Raw genomic sequence first — 22458 nt, 5'->3', positions numbered from 1 at the left:
TCCATACCTAAAAAAAATAGTATTCTAAACTCTGTACAGATTCAGGCAGAAATCATTGTCCCAGTCATCCTGCCACTACATAGTAAAGTGGTTTCACCCATAGTCTACATTTTCCCCTCTTGAAAGCAAAACAAAGTGGAGCAAAGCTTTGTGCCAGTGCATGGACCCCACAACCAGTTTCACAACTATGAAACAGATTCAAGGTTCCGACTGCACACTGGTAAGTTCTGTTGGGTGAAGCCTTGTTAAATGGGTCACTAAGACCAAAGGGCAACCACGAATTTTCATGAACAGCACCTGGACAGTTGACATGGCAATTATTTATGCTATGCCTGGACTTGCCTAGATTACATCATTATGTGGTTGAAGCCTTTCACAAAAGAGGCTTCAAGTCCCTATGTTTATTACGAGGATATCAACTGATGTGTACAGCCATGCACACATCAGTTTTGGGAGACTACTCTATGCTGGCTGCAGGGTGGGGGAGAGAAGAGCCTTTGAAATGCATATAGCTTTCAAGCTGTGGGACCAGGTCGGTGCTTTGTAGTTCTTGACCTCAGGAAGATTTCAGTATGTGGTCCAAGGAATAGGAAGCAATGCCACTCTAATTCTAGCTAATAAAACAGCTAGCAATGATAGCATTGGGTCACTGTCTGCCTGTCCTGGGAGAGAAAGAACCACCAAACTGAAACAGTGTAATTCACCAATTCTGCTACTTTTGCTAACCCATCCTTGATAACCCTTCATTTTGTTCCATCCTTGATAATCCATACTAATAAATAAAACAAAACTAGCACAATGACTGAAGTCAACTGCACTTATGCTTACCTTATAACACCTGTATTTGTAAAGCACAACCAAAAGAATGGTCATGACAATGATGACGCTGATCATGATGGCAGCATTGAGAATTGAATTCAGGGCTCTCTGTCCCACTGTCTCCGTCTCTTCCGTGAAAGGAGTGTAGATGCTACAACAAGAAAGAGTCCACTGAAATACTACTGTATATTCCACAAATATTTCTCATGTATGAGGCCAGGATGATATCAAAATTCAGTAATCTTTTAATTAACAGCTGCAAAAGTGACAGCTATTTTCTACTTAGGCAAAACTTGCAAGACAACATAGTATGACATTAGGCAAACTTTAATTAGAAAAGCAAATCTCCTCCTCCCTTAAAACACTTGTTATACCTACATCCTTAGATTACTGTGGCTTTGAAAACATCACTGCTATTTTCTGCTTTGTAAAGCAAGCAAAACCCACCGTTTTTTGATACAATCAGTCATTAGACTATTACTGCAGCTGGACCTTTATAAGCACCCCATCTAGTGGATTTACAGTGAAATGCATTCGCATGATTTCAACACACAAAAAACAATGTAAGAGCTCAACTCTTTTTCTTAGAGAAATACCACAAGCTGGTAAAAAAACAAACCAAACCAAAACTTCAGTACAAGGGGGGGAAAAAATGGAAATACTTACCACAAATGAAATCCCAGAAAAAATAATTGTTTGATCAAAAATTTTGTTTCAATAAAACACAAACTTCTTTTTCACTATCATTTTATCACATTCTTACATTATACAAACATTTCAAAGCCAAACAACACTTTGGATCACTTTGTTTAAATGTTTTTACAGTGGAACATTTAGACTGATTTGCTCTAGTCCTGACAGGCTCAATATTCTTCCTTTGTCTCCCTTCTCCCCAGTGAGTTTTCAGTGAAATTGCTGTTTTTTGGCAACTTTAATATTTTGCCAGAACAACGCTTTTCTATGCAGGAAGCCTACCCCGAAAAACTCTATACAGCAATAGAAGTGAACCTCAAAAATCTCTTCCTCCTAAGTTTACATTTCTTTATCAAACAGCATAAGCAAACCAGATCTTGGTATACGTTACTTCATTTAAATGGGTACTGTTTCTTTTTCCTTTCAAAAAGCTTTGTATTCTAGGAGAGTACAACTGAAATGGCTTTGGCTCAGAACTGAGTTTATTTTATAAATACCACAGAGCACGATGAAGTGTCAAAACAAGGACTGGGATTCAACCAAGCAAAAACAAATAAAAAGTTATCATGCAAGGCTGGTTGCCAGGCTGACAGCAAATGAGAATAGCACCAAGAATATAGGGACTGGTTTCTAGAAGGAATAGAATAAAACTATTTTTGGGCTGGTGGAGGAGAAAAGAGAGGCAAGAGGGAGTTCACTGTTTGAATTAGACTCCTGAGAGATGGACAGTAAAGAAAATGATCTAAGTGGGTCCATTGAAAAGACAGGGAAAACAAAGTTTGATACATACAGCTGTCCATCCTTGCGTGTATAAAAGCTGACAGACTTGATGGTTGCAACAACGACCACCATGCAAAGTGTGACAGGTACAAACAACATAATCACATGTTTTGCCCCATATTTCAGTGTCAGCTCCTCGTCTTCTTCTTCATCCTGTTCCACCACTTGCTGAATGTTGTTTTGTGGCTGCCCATTGATCTCTGACTCAGGGTTGTCATTTCTTCTGCGTTCACTATTATCATGGCGCCGTCTTTCACTGTTGTCATTCTGCAATATAAAAAAAGCCCAGTTACATTAGCAACTATCCACAATCATTTTCTTGTATATTAAACTAAGGATGATCTTGAGAGGAGAATGTGTGAGGTACTATTTACTGTCAAAAAAACTTGTCACAGCAAGGACCTAAACAGCAGTAATTAACTGTATCATATAAGTTGTCGAAAGAATGGGAGCCATAGGGTTATGTTAGAAGTATTTATATTAAGAACAGCAGCAGTTAGAAGCAATGTTGGTTTCATCTAACAGCCTCTGTTGCCTTTTCTTTAAACAGAATTTAAAAAGCTAAATAAAAAAGACAGTTTTTTCCCTTGGTCCAAACTACAGTTGATACACAGGTATATGACAGTGGATAACTCAAAGCTTGTTAACAATTAACTTTATCTGCTTCTAGAAATAATGCCAACTGCATGAAAGTCTCACGAAAATTACTACTTTTCTTGCCATTTCACATTCACTGTACACTAAGTAGAATATATTACGATGGAGTTATGCGGAGTATTCTTCTGTTACTACATTTTTTAGCAAGAAGAAGGACATAACAGCAGTGTGCAAACTCAGGTAATTCTCACTCTTTACATTGAGACTTGATCTCAAGGTTTTAGCATGATGACCTAAGCATGTAGAGTCTTTCTCTCCTTTCCCACAGATACTGCAGAAGATCATCTCTGCCACATCCTTTCGCTAACATTGAAGAAATTCCACTGCACTTCTCAAAAGATATGAAAAAGCCTCCTGAGCTTCCTGAAACTGGTAAGTTAACATTAAGAGTATAGTTCAAACAGGAGCACAAAAGTAGGCTTTCCACATCTCTCTCAGTAGAATTAGTATTAACCACAAGCAGAAATGTGAATTGGGAACTCAGCTTTTGAATGATCTTGAGCTAAATCACCTTCCATGAGTAAAAGATCAGACCTGCACTCTTCCTGCTCATTGTCATGAAACTCTTTTCCTTTCCCTAAGATGGCTGCTTAGCATCTTTATATGTTTTATGCACACACAGAGAACACAGCAGGAGAGGGAGCTTCATTTCCCCCGTTCTAGACTACAAAAGCAAGAGAACCATTTTATGTCTACCAGTTACTCTAAATAAGCCTTCCAATGTAACAGTTTATACTCTTTTCTTTACTCCAATATCATCAAGAGTATGTCCAAAGTCAGTGTTGTATTCCCATTCCCTCTATCCAAGAGGTTAACATAAAGGAGATGTAATGCAAAGATGTCTGATTCCTTACAAAATTAATCTTATGACTGCAGAATTGCTTCAGCTACAAATAGTTCAGTCTGAATAAGCATACTAAAGCAGCTTCTAAGTAAAGTAAACTGAAGGAAGGTACCTTTTGCAATACCTTTAAAATATCAGAGTTTTAGCAGAACTGCTCTAGACAGGAGATAGGGCATTGGAAGAAAAAAAAACAACTAATGTAGTCCTACTGAAGTATTGTTATATAGGTATTTTTTGCTTAAACATGTAAAGTCTCATTATTTGTTCTGAATAGCATTAATAGCATTTCCAAACATAACCACTGACTTGTATCTAACTAACTGTCTGCCATTTTTGATAATTTAATAAAGTCATTTTGGAGATTCTTTATATAGAACTTTCCCAGCCCCACCTCCAGAAAAGATAAGATGTTAACTACACACTCAGGAACTCACAGTAGGGTTCTCAAAAGCACTTTAGTGATTAAGGAGTTCAAGTGCCTGGACTCTGAACTGCAAACACCAACACTGGCAAAACCCTGGTTGAAGCATTACAGTTTCCCTAACTCATGAAAAAGTTACTTTCACAAAGTATAATAGAGTAGCAATATACACCAAATGTTTTCCCTATTTACTTCTTTTTTTAAAAGTTTGTGGCATCCTCAGAGTCAAGCTCAGTAGGACTTCATGAATTTGTCCTCTATGAAGTTTCACTTCTTTTTCCTCTCAAAAAGAAAACTGAATATAAGGGAAAAAATTTAAATTTTCTTAATTGAGCAGTTAAAACTGGCAAGCAACCAGACTTTTAGAATTAAAATTTTAGCCTTAATTTGAACTGCTAGGTGTTTTGTGTAAAGTCCTTACATACAATTATTAAAAGCCAGATAGAAACAAGAACATGGGAGCATACGATCAAACATATTTAACTGCCCTGAAAACCTGTCTGCATTTGAATGGCCTTCTGTATAAAGAGAGATTACAGCATAAATGTAACATTCTTCATCTTGATAGTGAAAATACTCCATTTCTCTCAGTCCATAGTAAGACAACAATAAGTTTATATGTCTAAACAAATTGTTTGAGATCACTGTAAGTAACTTCACTCTGGAGAAGCTCAGAGCCTTGGAATACATCACAAGTAAAGCAGATCTAGTGTTAGATGTTTGTATACTTGTAGAATATGTTGCTCTTTCCTCTGTTATAGTGGCAGTTCTGGATGAAAGAGCACTTGTACCTATCTTAAGCACAGATATATAAAAACTAAAATCAAAGACTACAACTCAGCAAATCAAAAACCAAAGCAACCAAAGGAAAAGTCTGATTAACTAGCACACCACTGTAAAACCCACGAAACTGAACATAAGGGGAAAAACTAAAGAAACAAGACTAATATGCACCATTCTATTCCCTCTACTAGTTATAAGCAAAGATACAATCACAAAATTTCTTTACATATTAAAACTTGGTGTGCAAAAATCAGATCATCATCAAAAGAGCTCCTGTAAGTTATTATACAAATTATTCTCTCACTCACTGTTAAAGCTAGAAAAAAAGTTGTCCTTTCAGACTACTGAACTAACGCATAGCCAAATGTGACATGCATGTGCCCCACTGCTTACTACTTAAAAGAACAAAGTACACTCATATCCTACCTGATCAGTATTAAACAGAGCAGAGGCCATGGACTCTTGCTGAAGTGGAAGCAAAGGAACAGACTCTTCACTTTCCTCAGACATAGTTAAAAGTGAAAATTCTGAAGCTAAAAAGTCAGTAACACCTGTTGTAACACCGTAAGCAAACGTAAGTTATGAACTACGCGCTTTCAGGTGAATAAACAATATCAAAAGCAAATGATAGCTTTCTTTCCTATCAGGAAAATAATTAATAACAAACCCAGAGCAATGCCGCTGAACCAACAGATAAAAAAGGATAATATTTGATAAAATATTTTTGTTGACATCTAGATTTATTTATTACAAGCAGACCCTCTTGCCTGACAATGGGCACAGATTTCATTAGCTCTCATATACACTAGTTATGTTTACAGGTCATTATGGAGTGACAGATATTAAAGACTGGGCTGAACGACTGGAGCATGACTGGAAGGAGAGGTGGCAAATTACAATACTTAGCAGTTTCTCATACTGATTGTTAGCCAACAAAAGTTAGATATACTTAAGCAGGAATGGGTCATGATACATATGTACGAAACCCAGAAAGGGTGTGCATAAGGAAAGAAATCACTACATTTAAGTATTGAAGCTACACCTAGTGTTATGTTTAAGTATTGAAAGAAAAAACACAAGTAGTTATTCAGAACTATAGTCTTCTCAGAAGTAAATAGAAACATCTCTCCCCCACTGCTAGGAAGAAGCACCAATAAGCTTTCTACAACGATGGTGAGCCCAGGGCTTATTGCTGAGCGCTGCCTTTTTAATCTGGCAGTATTCAAAATAAAAGTTAATTTCCCACCTGTCCAAGATGTAAAGAAACTTTTTTCTTTCCCTCTGAAGTGAAAGCACAAAGGGTGCAGTGGGAAAGTTTCCACCTTTCTATTTTTAGTAACAGCTTCTATAATCAGGAAGATCTTAAATCACTTTAACTTCTTATTTTTAAAACACATTTTCAAGTGCTCTATATTTTTACTTATACACTAGGATGCTGATCTGAGATCAAGACAAGGATTTTTTTTAAATTCTTTTTAAACTGTTGGATTGCATAGAAGAGCTAGAGCATGGATCAACATACTCTCTTGAATCACTGCCATAAACATGGCTACAAGTGGCCCAATCTCACAGGAGCATTTCTATGTCACGAGGTAACCTGATAATCATGAGCTCCGGCAGGAACAAGGAACAAAGCATGACAAATCCAAGAGCCTCAGCAACCACACCCAGGTAGGCCATACAAACGTGGTCTTACCAAAACACACAATACAGTAAGTGCAGTTCGCAGCAACAATTACACACGTGTATCTTTCAAAGCAATGGTTAAGCCAGAAATGGTATAAAACTTTAGGGTTTATGGCAGAGTTTTTTTGTCTGTTTGTTTTTTTCTCTCTGCAGACCTCGGAAGACCTCTGAGAATACCCTGACAATTAGTCACAAGGAAGACAAGACCACGCTGCTCTTCCTGCACACAATAATCCTCCAGCAGTAACAACAAAACCCATGCCTCAAGCTCCACCTAGACTAAAATTAACTCTGTGAACTGAGGAACCCATGAATCAAGCAAACCACAGCCAGGCTAGAGTAAGAGTGCTCAATAAAAGACCCCCAGGCCCAAGTTTGCTATGCGAATGGTCCCATCCCATTTGTTAATTTTTCTATGGGGGACTGGTCAGTTCAGCACCACTTTAAACTGGGAGAAGACTATCTACGTATAAAAGTGAGGTTAGAACATCAAATTTAAAAAAATATTTCTTCTACAGTGCTTCTCACTGCAGTATGGTGCTACTGACGGATGGAGAGAATTATTCTTAACAAACGGACTTCTGTAATTCTGAACTGTATTTTCATCCACGCTGATTATTCATTCTGATTTAACTACTACCAGGTAATAAAATTGTTACATACTGTGTTGCTGAGGTGGTTATCAGGGAAGTTTTCTGTCAGCTGTCCATGCTGGAACTGGGGTAAATGTGCAGATAGTTCTGTCATTGGGGCTGTCCTCTGGAAATCACTTATTTCTACGCAAAACAGATCTTTCTTCTTGAGATGCTGAAAGGAAAAAAATGTGTTAAAAAACTTTGATCTTATATGACCAAGATCTCCATCCCCCCCACCCCAATTGTTAGAGTTCCTGCAGACTAAACATAACTATTCTTCTATCCTCTCGACCACAATACAGAGCTGTAACACATCTTCATGGAGATACCACAATAGGGATTTTCCAGCACAAAAATAAGAGTGTCTGGACTTTATCAAATTAGTTTGTCAGCAATGGAAGTAAGCCAACAACAAGCCAGTCATTCAAAACAGTTCTCCGTTCTATCTTGTGCAATTAATGAGAAGCACTGCACAATCTGCTCAGAGTGTGACCTTCTGCTTGTATGTTTTTATTTCATCAATTGCTACACATTGTTCATTTTTGGATTGGTGATAAGCTCAAGGACAATCTTCAAGCTTATTGCAAGGACGATCAAGTTCTGTCCGATCATTTAAAACCTGAATATGATCTAAATTTAATACCACAACACATTAGCAGCTATCAAAACCTACACAAAACAATATTTTAGCTGAGCCTCAAGAACTAATGTACATCCTTTTCCCCTAATAGTAGCTGTTATACATTAGATAAATGTACGTGAACATGCCATATGCTTGTAGCAGCTTTATACATCTTACGTAAAAGCCACATACAAACATTTTCTGCAAAAAACATGAATAAACGAGAAGCAAGAAGTTTCTCAATAAAAGAAGAGGATAAAAAAGGGGAAGAAGAGGAATACAGCTACACAAGTTTCAGAAAAAGAATAATTTAAAGAAACAATACATAAGCCTGAAAAAATCACTAGCTTGTTTGCACAAAGCAGTGAACTAAATTGATAGCCACTGCTGCTAAGAGGAGAGTGCCAGTCCTCACTCACACCCCTAGTTGCTCCTGCTCTTACCTTGTGCCAACTCTGGCACTCATCAGTCCCCTCCACAATAGATTTAACTTACTAAAATGCAAAAGAACAAACCCAGCGAAAAGACTAGAACATTTTTCTGCTGTTTTAATACATTCAACCAACGTATGGAAGAATCTAGAAGAACTGATTCAAGGGAGTACATCTAGACCCTCAGCACAAAACAAGGCCTCTCACTTTTGGCAGCAGCAAGCCAGGAGACAGGCTTTTTTTTACTTACACAGGCAGTTAAGCCTATTTTCATACACAAAGGCATAGAAGCTGTTTCTCTACTTACAAATAAACAAATGTCTTACAAAATTAGTTCACACACTTACTAATTTCAGCAAGGAGATGCAGCTTACACTAAAGGGCCATTAAGAGGCAACATCAATTTAGCAAGCTAGTGGGATCATCCTAACTGTTTGGAAGATGAAAAACAATGCAGTATTCACCAAGAGAATGGCTCTTTTCCAGGTCTGTAATTAAAACTAAAGCTCATGTAATTTAACACGTAATGAAATGTAAGATTAGATGAAAATAAATAGGCATTATGTTACTTTTAAAGTCTTTGCTCTAATGCTTTGGTTGGACTACAAAATATAAACAATGGTGTTTCAAGGAGATATCTGTCAAAATTTTCAATGAAAAAGCCCCATAAAGAAATATTTAGGTACATTTATCCAAATGTAGATTATAAGGTTTTTTTTTTTTTTCCCCAAAGCAGCAGGCCAAAATCCTAGTCAAAATCAAAAGAAAAAAAACCACAAAATCCTACACACAAAATCCCGGTAAAGAAAACCACCACAAATTCACCAAGCAAGAAGCCAGCTACTGGGGAGGAGCAGAGGAAACTGCACACAGGATGGAGTAACTATCAGAAGTGGCATGAAAGCCAGAAAGACAGTGTCTAACAGGCCTCAAAATTAATAGCTTGTTAATCCTTCTTTAAAACTCAAAAGCTCGGAAAATAGATTCAGCACGTCTTCCAGAACAATTTTATTTTCTATCATAGAATGAATGAACACTCTCAAGTTTGGAATCTATCCATTATGGAACAAAATCGAGAAATAAACTGTGAATGAACAGCAGCAAATACAATTTGTACTTGTTTTACCTGAAAAGGCGTTTACCAAAATTTTTTCTTTTCTAATGAAATTGTCAATATTAAAAAAACCCTGCCTGCAAGAGTTCTTTCTTTTGCATTTCCTTAATAAGACTGCAAAGGGAGTTATGACTGTAATTTTCACATATTTGCATTTAGCTTTACATTTACATTAGCAGCCACACACAAGTAAGGTGTTTTTTTCCAAGTTAGAAGAGAGAGAAGCGTCTCAATCAGCTAGAAAAAAAAGACGGTGCAGCCCAGTTAACCCATTATTTACCCCTCGAGCAAGCAGCTACAACTGCTTCCCTCAGCGAGCAGTGCATGGCTGACGGCGAACACCCTCGCGGAGAGCTCGCCGCCCTGCCCCGGCCCCCTCGGCCGCGGGACTCGGCAGCCACAGGCTTCAGCAGGGAGCCGGCACCGGGTCCCCGCCGGCGCCTCCTTTCCCCCACGGCGCCAGCGGCCGCCGGCAGGGCCGGAGAGCTTCGGCCGCGCTGCGGGAGCGGCGGCAGGCCAGAACGGGCCGGTGCGCGCGAGCCCCCGGCGCGGCCGCTACCCGGCCCGGGCCGCGCGGCCGTTACACGCCCCCAGACCCGAGAGCACCGCTGCCCTGGGCCCCCACCCGGCGAGGCACGACAGCAGCGGCGCTCTCCGGGCCAGCCTCAGCCCCGCCGGCCCCAGCCGAGCCGCTTCTGCCCCGCCAGACCCCTCCCGGGCTCGCACAGACCCCGGAGCCGGCCGGCGGGCCGGCCGCTGCTCCCGGGGCGCAGACCCGCCACGCCCGGCGAGCCTCGGCGTCTCGCAGGGCTGCCCGCGCCGGCCCACCCGGCGGCGGGCAGCAGCGCGCAGGTGCCCGCCTCTCCGCCCTCCCTGACGGACCGACCTGAACGGCCCCTCCCGCGGCTCCGCCACCGGCTCTTGGCCTGCCCGCAGCCCGGCCCCAGTAGGTTCCGGCCCCGGCCCAGCCCCCCTTGACCTCACTTCCGGCCGCGGCGGGGGGTGTCGCGCTGCGCCGCGGCCCGGCCCCGGGAGGGGAGGCGCCATCATGTCTCAACTGCAGCCAAGGGGGTTGTGCCGGGCAAATCCGGCTTTTGGGCTGTTGTTTTTTACTCCTGCGGAAGAAAGTGATGTGAAGTTTTCTCACTTCCGGTAAATTGCTTTCAGCACTTGCCTGAAAAGCCTGAAACAGTGTCTACCTGAAGCACCTGCACGCTTTGTTTAAGGGTAGCAGTTACTGGAGGATTTCATGTGACCAGCAAAAACTGAGCGTGTTTGCCTCTCCTATTGAACTGACTGGCTTAGCAGCTGTTTTCTGTTGTTTTCATGTTTTATTTTCCTTGAACATTAGGAAGTACTTGCTAGCCACACATCTGTGAAGAATTCATTTGCAAAACAGGAGGCTATGAAGGAGTGGCTTTTTTCCCCCCACTCTTGCATAGCAAGATGAAGCTTGTCTTATGGGATCAGCTACCAAAACAGAAATGGGTTTTAAGAGAAAATACACTATAAACTTTGTTAATTTGTTACTTAAGTCATATAAGCCAGTGCACCTGTTTTAAAATGCTCCCACAAAAAAATTCTGAAAAAAAAACCCTGAAATGATCTTTACATTTCAAAATGAAAATACCACTAAAACCTCTCTTTTCAAGAAGCCAATGGTAGAGCTGTGACTCCATTCTAGAAAGAGATGAAGGTAGCTTCAAATCTGAGACTTGCCTTACTATCCATGGTATTTGAGCAGCCCACACTTCCTTTTTAAGGACACTTTACTGAGAGACCATGCTGCATTCTGCATGTTTAAAGCAGACGTTGTATTTTACTATTCAACTACAGTCCAATGAGAAAAATGAACCTATGTGACACAGAAGTATCGCACATTGGAGTTAGATTTTTACACGCGCACGTTGACGGAAATAACAAGTTCTCAGTTTTCATGGGCTGTATGCATTTGAAGTGCATTTAAAATGCACACATTTTAGACTGAAAAAACCAAACCATTAATTGAATAAAACGATTCTATTGGTTTAAGAATGTGGACATACAGGTGAACCAGACAATTCTCCATTTACATTGCTGATACCCTTTTAATCTATGGTGGCACACCTGTTAACACCACCTTCCACTGATAATACTGCAGGTCTGCATTTTAATTTGTAATTTTGCATATTCATACATGGGAATTTTTTCTCTTATTCATTACAATTAAAAACTATGCCACTCCAGGTACTTTTACAGTCATATTAAGTTACCAAATGTTGTTTAACATAAGAGAAGCATATCCTTCATCCCTAAAATAATGATTCCAAAATCTCCTGGAACAAAACTATTTTGTAGCTTTGGAGTTTCTGGCTGTGAAGCAGGAACTAGAGCTCAGAGTACCAGACTATACGAAGTCTGTGCACTTTATGAACAGGAAGTCTTCTCTAAGCATATGGTCTGATAATTAAATAAGGCTCCTCGAGCTTTTACTGTAGTATGTTAAGGTCAAGAACTACTTGTATTTCTAAGACAGAATCATTATTTAAGAACAAATACTGCTAAATATATCCACCCCCCAAAAACAAAAAATCCCTGGAAACACAGCAGTTCTTTCCCTTGCTTAAACAAGAACAGAAGTTCACAGTGTCCCAGGTATTTAGTCTTGAGATACTTTGAGACTTTTTCCAGGTCTGGAGCAACCGATGAAAGACAAAGGTAGACCTCAGGATTTAACGCGCAACTGCTTGTTTACACTGAGAAAAAGAAAGTGCGACTCTACAGAAACGTATATAAGCTAAAGCTTCCAGTTTTAAGCACCTCCACTCACTAGAATACTCCTCCTGCAAGTAGATGTCTAGCAACCCCATTTAATAAAAAGCCTAAGAGGTCTAATGCTTCCTTCTCAGTAACAGTAATGTTAATAGTAAGAAACAGGAATTCAGTGAGAAACTAAATTTCTGGTTTGTTTCCCCCTCTCCTCTACCTGCATTTAGAGTAGAAATCATCTAGCCAAGTGATTGTTTCCTTTTTAATGCAGGTTCCTATTTAAAAAGGGAGGGTAGGAAGGAGAAATAAATTTAGCAGCACTAAATGAATGGGTAATCATGTTAAATATTCTAGGGAGGAAAAAAAAAGTTTCATGTCATAAAAATTAACAGTAATACAGAACTAAGCTGTTCTTTACCAAGCTTCTTACCTGTTCATAGTTTCCAATTCCTTTTGACAGTGTGTGCTAATGGCAACGATACCTCAAGGACAATAGATGTTATGTAGTTGCATATCCTGAATAACGCTGCAGTTGTGCAGTGATTATCAGGAGACCAAGGGCATTTGTATAACCTTTCAAACAAGTTAAGATGTAAAGCCTCAATGTAAACATTGGTATATTTCTCTCTATGCACTTAGGTGTACATTTTAGAGTATTCCATAGTCATGGAATAAGTCATATTATGGCATATTGCACTGAATACCCAGTGATAACATACACACTTAGCTAAATTGATAGTGTTCTCAGTATGTTCTTAATCTGTGCATCACTACATTACGTAGTGGTAGCACACTACTAGTATTAAACATGTCCACACTTTCACATTTTCAGACAGTAAAATACTGTAATTTGAAACTGGTTAAAAAAAGTTTTTTCTACTTTTTTTTTTTTTTTAAGTATATCTTGAAATAATTCCATTCCTGTGTTGAGAGAAAAACATTACTAAGGAAGGGAAGTTACCTTCCGTATTATGAACCTCTCAGCACTACTTAGAATTGTGTCCTATCCCCAGCATCACACACCGCAAACATATTTTATTACTAGTGAGAAATAGTAACACTAGCTTGAGTAATGGGTAACACCAGAAGTTACTTCTTAAAAGAAAATCTTGTGTTCTGAAAGAGCAAAATTTGTTAAAGCACTTGCAAAAGCCAGATGCTATACTGAACATTCCTTCCTACTTCAACTACGACTGAAAATTTTAACTTCCATAAAATCAATTCTTTTAATATGCCACAACTGCTTTTAAGTACTGATTACTTATTTACCTGAATATTTAACATTCCAGTTTAAATTTTACATGTCTTCATCACCCAGATGAGCCTCCTTCTTTCTTCAGTCTCCTCAGGAAAGCAAGAATACAAGCTGATGTCCAATTCATTAATAATATAATAGATTAATATACAGCTTTAATGTAGGGCGAAAGAAGTTAAGCTGAAATTTCACAACTTGGTGTTTCATTGAAGAATCTAAACAAGGACTTCAGTAGCATTACAAGGCCTCTGTTGCATTTTCCTGTTTAAATACTAATGACAGAGATGGAATGCTGTACTAGCAAAACAAAAAGCACTCACGAAGTTCACTCTCCCTCTTTTCTACATTTTTCTACAGACCTGGAACAAGTTTTGAAATTCTGTAGAATTAGGAGGATTTCGTTAATGCTGATGCAAAACTGCATAGGGAAGAATGGGGAAATGATTTCTTAGGGTATATCAAGTTGCAGGAAAAAAGACAAAACCCAAGAGGAGGAAGGTTGCTGCAAGTAAGAACGTGAAACAAAACAACCTCATGCAAACTCAAGCACAATTTAAAATAACATCTGAGCATTACAGTTCAAGTTTAAAAAAAGAACATTGTGGTGTGTAGTATTACAGGGATGAGAAAGAACACATTAGGAACACATCTGTATTTGTAGGCTTTAGTGACCTGATGTAAATCAGGAAGTGGTTTAAAATAACAAAAAATTAAAATATATTAAAAAATCCCAAAGCCTAATTCATGAATATTTGGTTTAGTTCTTGATACAGAAAGCAGTGTTAAATAAAACCACATGCTGCACAAGACTCCAAAAAAAGTCAGCCCTTAAATCAAATATATACATTTTTAATATCTGAAATATTTACATGGTGGAACCTTTACACGATCCCATTTGTTAAGAACAGTGTTTTCAAGTGTCCTCTCCAGATACAAAGAACTAGTAACTCAAGGTCACAGTTATGTTTTCTGAACAGGTCAACCTGTATCCTTCAGTTAAATACAATACAGAGATACTGAAACAGCTTTACTTAATTTGTTTGCTATTAAGAATTGTGTTTAAAAATTAAAAATGTTTTGAGACAGTTTGCTCCCTGGAACACAGTCATCCTGCAATCAAAACAGCTCATCATCAATTGACTTCTTACCTGGGTATGAGATAAAAAAAATGCAGTGTACAGTACATCTCATCATTTATACTACATCAGCCTATTTATAAAAACCCATACAGACAAGGCAGGAAAGTGTCACCCTCTTTTCTTGGGCAAGAGACTGCTTACAGTACAATTAGAGAAAACAAGAGTCAGGGCTGGTTCAACAGTATGCATAAAAACAAGACTTCAGCTTTGTTTGAAAACTTAGGTTTAGTTTTATCAACTCCTATTGTTCAGTTACATCCTTTAACCTTTCCAAACAGGTAATTCTTTTTCTAAATTCTTAAAAAAAATAAAAATAATTTTTTTTTTAAAAAAATCAAATCTGATTATTTTGGAGACAGTAGGGATAAAAAGGGAAGAGCTAAAATGAAATTGACCAGAAGATATCCTAAGTTTTAAAAAAAACAAACAAACAAGCAAACAAACAAAAAACCCCATTAAATAGTGCTAGTTGAAGTCCTGCTCTTGTTCTAACTGAGCAAACAATAAAAAGCCTTCTGCAATCTGCAATTTCCAAGAAAGAAGCAGAGCCTCTGCAGGAGAGATTTGGTTTTCAGCTTCATTACTAATTCTGAATAGGCAAAGTACCGAGACTCCTGCTGGTTCAAGTCAGAGTAAAAAGTCTATGGGAACTCTTTTTCCAGAGTCAGATGAGGTGACCAACAGCACACAAAACTGTTCTGTGAAAGCAGCTCAAACTACTTATTTTTAAACTGTGTTTTGATATTTTCTTAAATAGAGGGAGGACAACCCCAAAAAGGCTGATAAATTTGCAGTAAAATCACTCGCCTTCGTCTGTAACTGACATAGTTCCACATTAAGTGCAAATGTTTTGCAAAACGGGCATCTTTTTAATATTTACAAGAATCAGAATAGCATAACAAGATTACCAGAGAGCGTGTACAGTAGCTGCAGCTTATAAAACATACCGGTAATTGTACCTGGTGAATTATAAAGAGAACCAATGCAGGATTCAGATAACTATAACCAAGAATGGTAAAGGGGGCCTCAGAGCAGAGGACAAAAAATTTCACATTTTCTACATAAAAAAATACAGGTCTCAAGTCTCTGAGAACAGAGAAAATTTGAAGTCCTTGAATGATGGGAAAAAAAAATTGAAATGGAACCCTAGAAGCAAGGAGCGTGCTTTATTTCACTAGACCAATCTTCTTGGCTTCTGTTTCATATATCAACAACCTCCACATTTTGACTATGAAAACTTCGGCTTCTTCATCCAGTACCTGTAAGAAATGCAAATTTTTTTAGGTTATGATGATGATCCAGTTATAGAGACTAATTCCAGCCATATCAGAAAGTCTATCAGTTGTAGTCAAAAGAAAGATGACTAAACATGTGGGGAACAACCATTTTCTATCAATAAGCTAAGTGGAAATAGTATAATCCAACTTACGCCTTGAAGTAACGCACTGTATAAAACTTAAATGCAGGACCCAGACAAATTCACTGATCGCCAGATTTGGCCAGGCTCAAATTAAATAGTTGTAAAATGCAGCTGTTAAGCACTACGAGACAGAAATACCACTACCTTGGTCTCTAGAAATAGCACTAAGCAGAGGCTTGGGAAGAGTATAAGAACAGGACAAACATATATGCTGTTTTCCCTTAACTCTCTCCTAGCCTCAACCCATTTTCAGCTTGGGAAGTTCCCTGGATACTGATTTATTTAGTAATCCCTTCTCCACTGACGGACTACTAAATAAACCCTTCCTTGAACTCATCCAGGCTTCTCTTGAACACATGTATACTTTTAACATGCACAGCATCTCTCAGGAAGATCCCCAGGTCACCTACCAGTCAGACCAAGAACCACCTACTAACTTCTGTTATGAATCTGGCTCCTTCCTACCAACGTGATGCCTCAAAGTTTTTGGAGTGGAAGAGAGCAAACAGTTCCTATTCACCTTTCAGTGAATGAAAACAAGGAGAAACACTAGCCTTATTTCATAGAGTTCCCCTCTTCCAACACCAGGCAAAATGCAAGAGCCTTCAGTCTTCTAGAGATCATCTTTTACTCATTACTTAGGAATAGACGCATTAAAACTCTAATTATAAAAATCTGGTTACAAGAATAGGAAGGGAAAAATGTTCAGATTTACGATACAGAATTGTTATGGCCGATTCTTCTCTCTCCTGTTAGGGGCAGAAACTTCCACACTTCTGAATACTGAGATTTCTGAAAGTAGATCAGTATTTTCTACCCAGATGCCATAATTGCAAAGTCATCGAAGTGCTAGGATAACCTGTTTATTAAAGCTGCTTTCATACCTACCTACAGTATGCATGCTCTATGAATGGGAAATGTTTCTGTTATGGACTCCAACTATTTCACAAAATTCACTGTTAGCATCAGTGTAATGTAGAAGGAATATTAGTTATACAGTTTCTGCTTACCATGGCAACATCATCCAGTATGCTCTGTGGTGAGCTATGAGCCATAACCTGAAAGAAACAAATGTTTTTAGTTTGAAAACTGAAGGGAAACCATACGAACATCTTTCAGCCAGAACTGAATCATTACTTTTCAAGGATTTTCAATGCTTTGCACATTTAATACAATTTTAGCAAATAGGAAACATGTATTTCCAAATCATTAGTTCACAGTAATAGCCAGGGCAAAATTAATTTTAAACTACATTGACTTCCATTGCAGTGCTAGTGTTGCAACTGATTGCCAAGAAACAACTTCCAGCAAGCCTCAGAGATTCAACAGGAACTCTGTCTGCTGACTATTCTTGCATCTCCAATTGGGCTTTCCTAATTTAATAGGAATAAGCTCTCCTTCCTTCAACAGTGAACTCCTAATGGAAGAAGGCAAAGGCAAAACACTGAGCAGGAAGATGTTCCATCTGCCATTTAAAGTATTCAAATTGCTTTATTTTTTCAGAACCAAGTAAGTAGTCTTTTAAGACTAAAGGCTGACATTCAATTTTTTTTTTTAATATAATTTAAAACTTGGCATATATTAAACTTCCACTTGCTGTTTTCTGTTAACCACCTGCACCCACAAAACTATCACCCGGTCTTCCTCTCATAGAGCAGCATTAAAAGGGAAGCTGAGACCAAGCCATTACATTACTCACATGGTGAGTACCATGAAAGCTGAAATGAGTTTTTGAAACCCTCTACTTATGAAACAGCTATAAAGTTATTAGTTTTCAAGTTGTAATTTGATGGAAGAAGCTAGGCAGAGTTTAGTTTAAAAAAGTCACCCAATGACAAGAAAGGTAAAGATTTTGGGCCTCAGTGACTTCTAATGCAAAACTTAGAATCTTCTCAGCATTTGCTTGCTAAGAAAGCAACAATAATAGCTAAAAAAGCTTTCCAAAGAGTTAATGCAGTTAATCTAAAATTAATGTAAAATCAACCTATTGGCTTTTTTTCCCCTGAATTTGCATACATCCTATTTTTGTTAGGAATGGCCAATGAGATATTAGTGCTGAAATCTAATGATAAAGCTATCAGTGTAACGGCTGCTTTGCCAACTGCTTATTTCATCAATCCAGCCAATAGGTTTATCTAACAGATAACAGAGAGCATCTGGCATGTACATGTTGTGCATAAACAATAAAAGATCTAACTCATAAATCATTAGGGTACATACTAATTCCAAGTATGCTGATTGTCTCTGCTGAACAATACTATGAACTACAGAGAAGATAACATACTGCCTTCAAATATAGATGCTGCAGTCATTGCTGCTGCTTAGATTGGGAACAAAAACCAGACTTAAAAAAAAAAAAAGAATATATATATATATGTATATATAAACCTTAGAACAAACAAAGTCAACTAGCGTAGCTTCCTCTTCACCAATGTATTCTATTATTTTCTTGTTGATCCATGGCCTGATTCGACGTTCCATTAATGTCTGAAAGAGAAAAAGAATACTATTGTTTCCATAATCTTTGTTGCCCTGAAACAATACTACTAGAAAAAGCCAGCTAGAAGACCCAAACAGCTGTTTAGTGAAAAATATGTATCGATAGCAACTGCAAAATAACTCTCAGGGATTTGGTTACAGCAATTATTTGTTTTCCTTAAATTTGACAATCATTCAAACATGTTTTTAGAGGACTATTTTCCCCTTCCATGATACTGTTAGACAATTTATGGCAGCAATTCAGTAAAAATAAGGCATACTTCAGAATAAATATTGTACATGGAAAAGAAATACAGTAATTGTATTTGATTCCATTCAACGCTGCTGCTCCAAATCCATCATGGTTCCAGGTGTGTTGCCTCTTTATTCAGTTTGAAGGTTTGTTTTGGAAAATTATGCTTTTTTGAGAATGATTAAAATAGATCAACTTACTGAATCCACAATTGACCAGTCAAGAGGATAAGCAAAGAGCTCTGGTTTTGCTGTAGGAATCTTCTCAATAAGACTCTTAATATGTTTGCGTTTTTCTTCTGTATTCACACTGCCTTTGAGATTGCTTTTGTCTTCTTCTCCATAATCCAAGGGGACCAGTTTCCTTTTCCGGGGCACATCATCACTGTCTTCATCATCAAATTTATTGAAAACGCTATCCACAGCTAGCTTCTTCCTTTTTACAGCATTGGGCTGATTAGGACTATTGCAGGCACCTACAAATCAAACAGACAGAATAACAAATTCATAAAACTACATCTGAAGCTAGCTTGCTTCTTGCAAATTCGAGAAAGATTGGATTGCATGTTAAATGTCTGAACATCTAGCATCAGCATTTTAATCTCTCAGCCTTTGTTACAAATAGCAAAAGAGGTAAAGATCTCAGCTGAGTTTCTTCAAAATTCTTCAAAATGAAAAATAAGGTCTTTTTTCTCTATCCTGAGGCCAACTAGCACCCTCACTGAGGAAGGGGACCACAGAATGAGTTCAACCCTTAGTAAACGCAAAGTGCAGAATTAAAAGATTATGATGGATTAAGCCAAAGATACAGCTTTAATCAGTTAACCTCATACCAGATGGACTCTCTTTATTCAAGATCTAACACAGGGGGACCTCCAACTGCAGCCCTGGTGTGATTCAATCAACATAATAAACCATAAATGCACACACCTTCTGCAAGACAAATCATTAGTTCTGCTGCTTAGAACAATTTTTTGAATTCTAGAAAAGTGCTAACATGCTAAAGAACTCCAGACTCATAATCTATTTGCAATTCTATGATCAATTAATTGTGCTACGCTAAGCTGGGGGGAGGAGGGATCTCATTTTCAATTTTCTTCTTCTTTTAAAAGGATCTTTGTGAATAAATACATGAGAAGTGTTTAAGGACTTAAATCTAAAATGTACTTACATTAATCAAATGTAGCAATGGGTTTTAAAAGAGGTATTTAGAGATCTATTAAAGTGAAAAATTATGTGGAAATAACTAATTCCAGTTCAGTGATGGAGTATTCTTAAAGTTAATTCTTAAGCATACCAAAACTTCCCTCCCTTCTTCACCCCTCCAGATTTTGGGAAGGAAGATATCTATAAAAGGAGATCTTCTGGATAGGAAAGAAAAAAATATATCAAGTAGCGCACCTAGGTAACAACAACTTGATATACTAAGTTGTTTGAGTATGTCAAAAATACCACATATTTGGAAAACTGCCCAGCTACTCAGCTTGGCTTTTTTTCCATTCTGATCCCATATGGAACATTAAAATAAAATATAAACTTGCCCAATTTCAGGCTAAGTCCTATTTTGGGCCGATGCTCCTCCGGTTGTTGTTGATCAGGTGAATTTTCATGAGGAATGATAATGCCACATGGAGATTCATCACCGGGTGTGTTAGGGGTTGCATTTCCACTAGCAGAAGAAACAGATGGTGCAGAACTGATGGGTCGTAAGGTTGGTTTAAGGCAGGGCTTTTGTTCAGGCTCCTCCTCCTCTTCCTCTGGCTCGTCTCTTTTTTCTTCTTTTTCTGGCTTTTCCTCCTCTTCTTCCTCAGACTCTGGCTCTTGCTTGATTTGTGGCTGCCTACGCCTTTCAGCCTCCTGCTCCATCTTCAATAAAACAATTAGCAAAAAAAGAAGCTTTCTCAAAAACAGCACTGTTTGAAAGAATCTAAAGACCCCCCTTTTCCTAAAGAAGTCTGGGTTAGTCAAATACATGCAACTACTGCCATTAATCCAAATCTAATCCAAATTTATTTTTTGAACTCCATCCAAACATAGATGTGGAAAGATTTCTGTTTTGTTTCCAGTGTTCTTACTGCCCCCGCCCCCTTTTTAAAAAAAACATTTATCTTATTAAATACTCAGATTTTAATTTTGCTCAGTATCACCAGAATACCAAGGGACTATTATTATTTATTTATTTATTTGTTTAGACCAACAGCTACTTACTCTCTGGAGTTCTGCATCTGGATCTGGGTGTCCTTCTGCCAGAAGGCGCTGCCTAATTTCTTCCAATTCTTCCTTTTCCCTTTTCCTATCCCGTTCGTCTGCTTCCATCTCTTTCTCCCTGTCTCGTAGCCTCTTCTGAAGAGCACTACCCCTACAAAGATACAGAATTTTTACTTAAAGAACATTCCAGTGAGAACCATGTATGACGAAGCAAAAAATATCCAGTATAAATGCATCTCCCACTAATAAAAATAAAATTCATAAGAGCATCCTCTTTTTTTGTAACAGAAGAATCTAGGATACCAGTTCCCTACATTACTACACAGTCTTTACTACATCGTATTAAGCAGATGTAGAGAATATGACTGCAGATTTCCTCAGGAAAAGAAGGAAATTAGTTGTACTTGAAAGAACCAATTATGATAAATTAGTTTGATTCAAATTTTGGTTAGTCCTATACTTGAAGAATTTTCCCCATCCTCACAGAGTTAACAAACTTGCTCTTGATACAATTCACAGCTTCCTTGAAGCAAACTGCTTAGAGGTATGCTTTACTCCTCCTTCCCCTGCAATCCCCCTTGTTTTGGGATTACACTGTCCTCTGCTCTGCCTCACCCATGAGTTAAGTGATAGGAAGAAGTGGCTACTTCTAAGCATCAAATAGCGGTAAGGAGTTTCCCTTTTCCCTCTGCTGCTTACCCAGTGACTCAGAAATAATTTAGGCAGTTATATGACCCCTACATCACAATATAATCTCTCAAATGTTAATTCCATAAACCTGTGCCAGTAAACCCCACAATTTTGATAAAACGAACAATGAAAACTTTCTTACTAGGGATCAATACAAGACATACCTGTAGTACTTTGGATCATCTCTGTCATCATCATAATCTTCTAAGAATTCTTTTAACCGTTTGGCTTCTTTTGCCTGCAAGAATTTGAGGAATAAGTAATGCTGCAAAATTATTTTTGTCTTTCTTTCTGAGAATTAAAATTTACTAATGCTACTATCAAATTAATTTAATATCTACTATGCTTCAAACTAAAAGCACAGAGTTTTCCAGATAGAAAATTGAAAGGTTTTGAAATGACATAAATCTTCCAAGAATCTGTCATCTTGCTATTGTATGTTCTATAGCATATAGTACATCTGTTACGTCTATTGATATAATCTCTCTGGTTTGCAGAGTGTTATTCTACTATTAACATTTCAATGGGTTTTTAATAGTTTTCTTCTTCCTTTTTCTGTCCCAAAGAAGAGGATCAGAGATCTTGTTCTTCATATCCATGAGTCTGGTTTTGAACATTTTAAATGCTAGCTTAAGTGTATTTTGTCAGCACTGCTTAGTTTCAAGAACCATGCTTAAGAAAATAAATAAAAGGAATTAGTTATGCTCAGAAACAAATCTAAGGGATATTTCTACAATAAGCACTCTCCTACTGTGTTATTCATCCAAACCATGTGGCACTATT

The 22458-nt window shown here is 38.0% G+C and overlaps 2 protein-coding genes across 7 annotated transcripts in view; both read right to left on the bottom strand.

Moving 5' to 3' along the window:
• Positions 1-10525, bottom strand: part of PSEN1 (presenilin 1) — a 29440-nt gene extending 18915 nt beyond the window's left edge. For 2 of the 5 annotated variants that reach the window (XM_026095711.2, XM_064512551.1), the window contains exons 1-5: positions 10372-10525; positions 7347-7490; positions 5424-5462; positions 2303-2559; positions 829-970 (exon numbers count right to left, since the gene is read on the bottom strand). In XM_026095711.2, coding sequence (XP_025951496.1) covers positions 829-970; positions 2303-2559; positions 5424-5462; positions 7347-7430 — 522 coding nt within the window. In that variant the 5' untranslated portion in view covers positions 7431-7490; positions 10372-10525. Of the gene's footprint in view, positions 1-828; positions 971-2302; positions 2560-5423; positions 5549-7346; positions 7491-9765; positions 9915-10371 lie in introns of those variants that run through there. The other 3 variants (XM_064512550.1, XM_026095707.2, XM_026095709.2) reach the window with 3 other exon arrangements.
• A 3791-nt stretch (positions 10526-14316) lies between these two features.
• The window catches only part of RBM25 (RNA binding motif protein 25), a 34296-nt gene continuing 26154 nt past the window's right edge, over positions 14317-22458 (bottom strand). For both annotated transcript variants that reach the window (XM_026095684.2, XM_026095685.2), the window contains 7 exons: positions 21840-21913; positions 20986-21136; positions 20319-20643; positions 18979-19253; positions 18436-18534; positions 17058-17105; positions 14317-15886 (listed from right to left, as the gene is read on the bottom strand). In XM_026095684.2, the coding sequence (XP_025951469.1) occupies positions 15794-15886; positions 17058-17105; positions 18436-18534; positions 18979-19253; positions 20319-20643; positions 20986-21136; positions 21840-21913 (1065 nt within the window). In that variant the 3' untranslated portion in view covers positions 14317-15793. The remainder of the gene's footprint in view (positions 15887-17057; positions 17106-18435; positions 18535-18978; positions 19254-20318; positions 20644-20985; positions 21137-21839; positions 21914-22458) is intronic.

The sequence above is a fragment of the Dromaius novaehollandiae genome, chromosome 5 (assembly GCF_036370855.1).
Source record: "Dromaius novaehollandiae isolate bDroNov1 chromosome 5, bDroNov1.hap1, whole genome shotgun sequence".
In the NCBI taxonomy this organism is placed as follows: domain Eukaryota; kingdom Metazoa; phylum Chordata; class Aves; order Casuariiformes; family Dromaiidae; genus Dromaius; species Dromaius novaehollandiae.
Note: the sequence above shows the minus strand (reverse complement) of the source record. Positions and strands in the feature narration are given on the sequence as shown.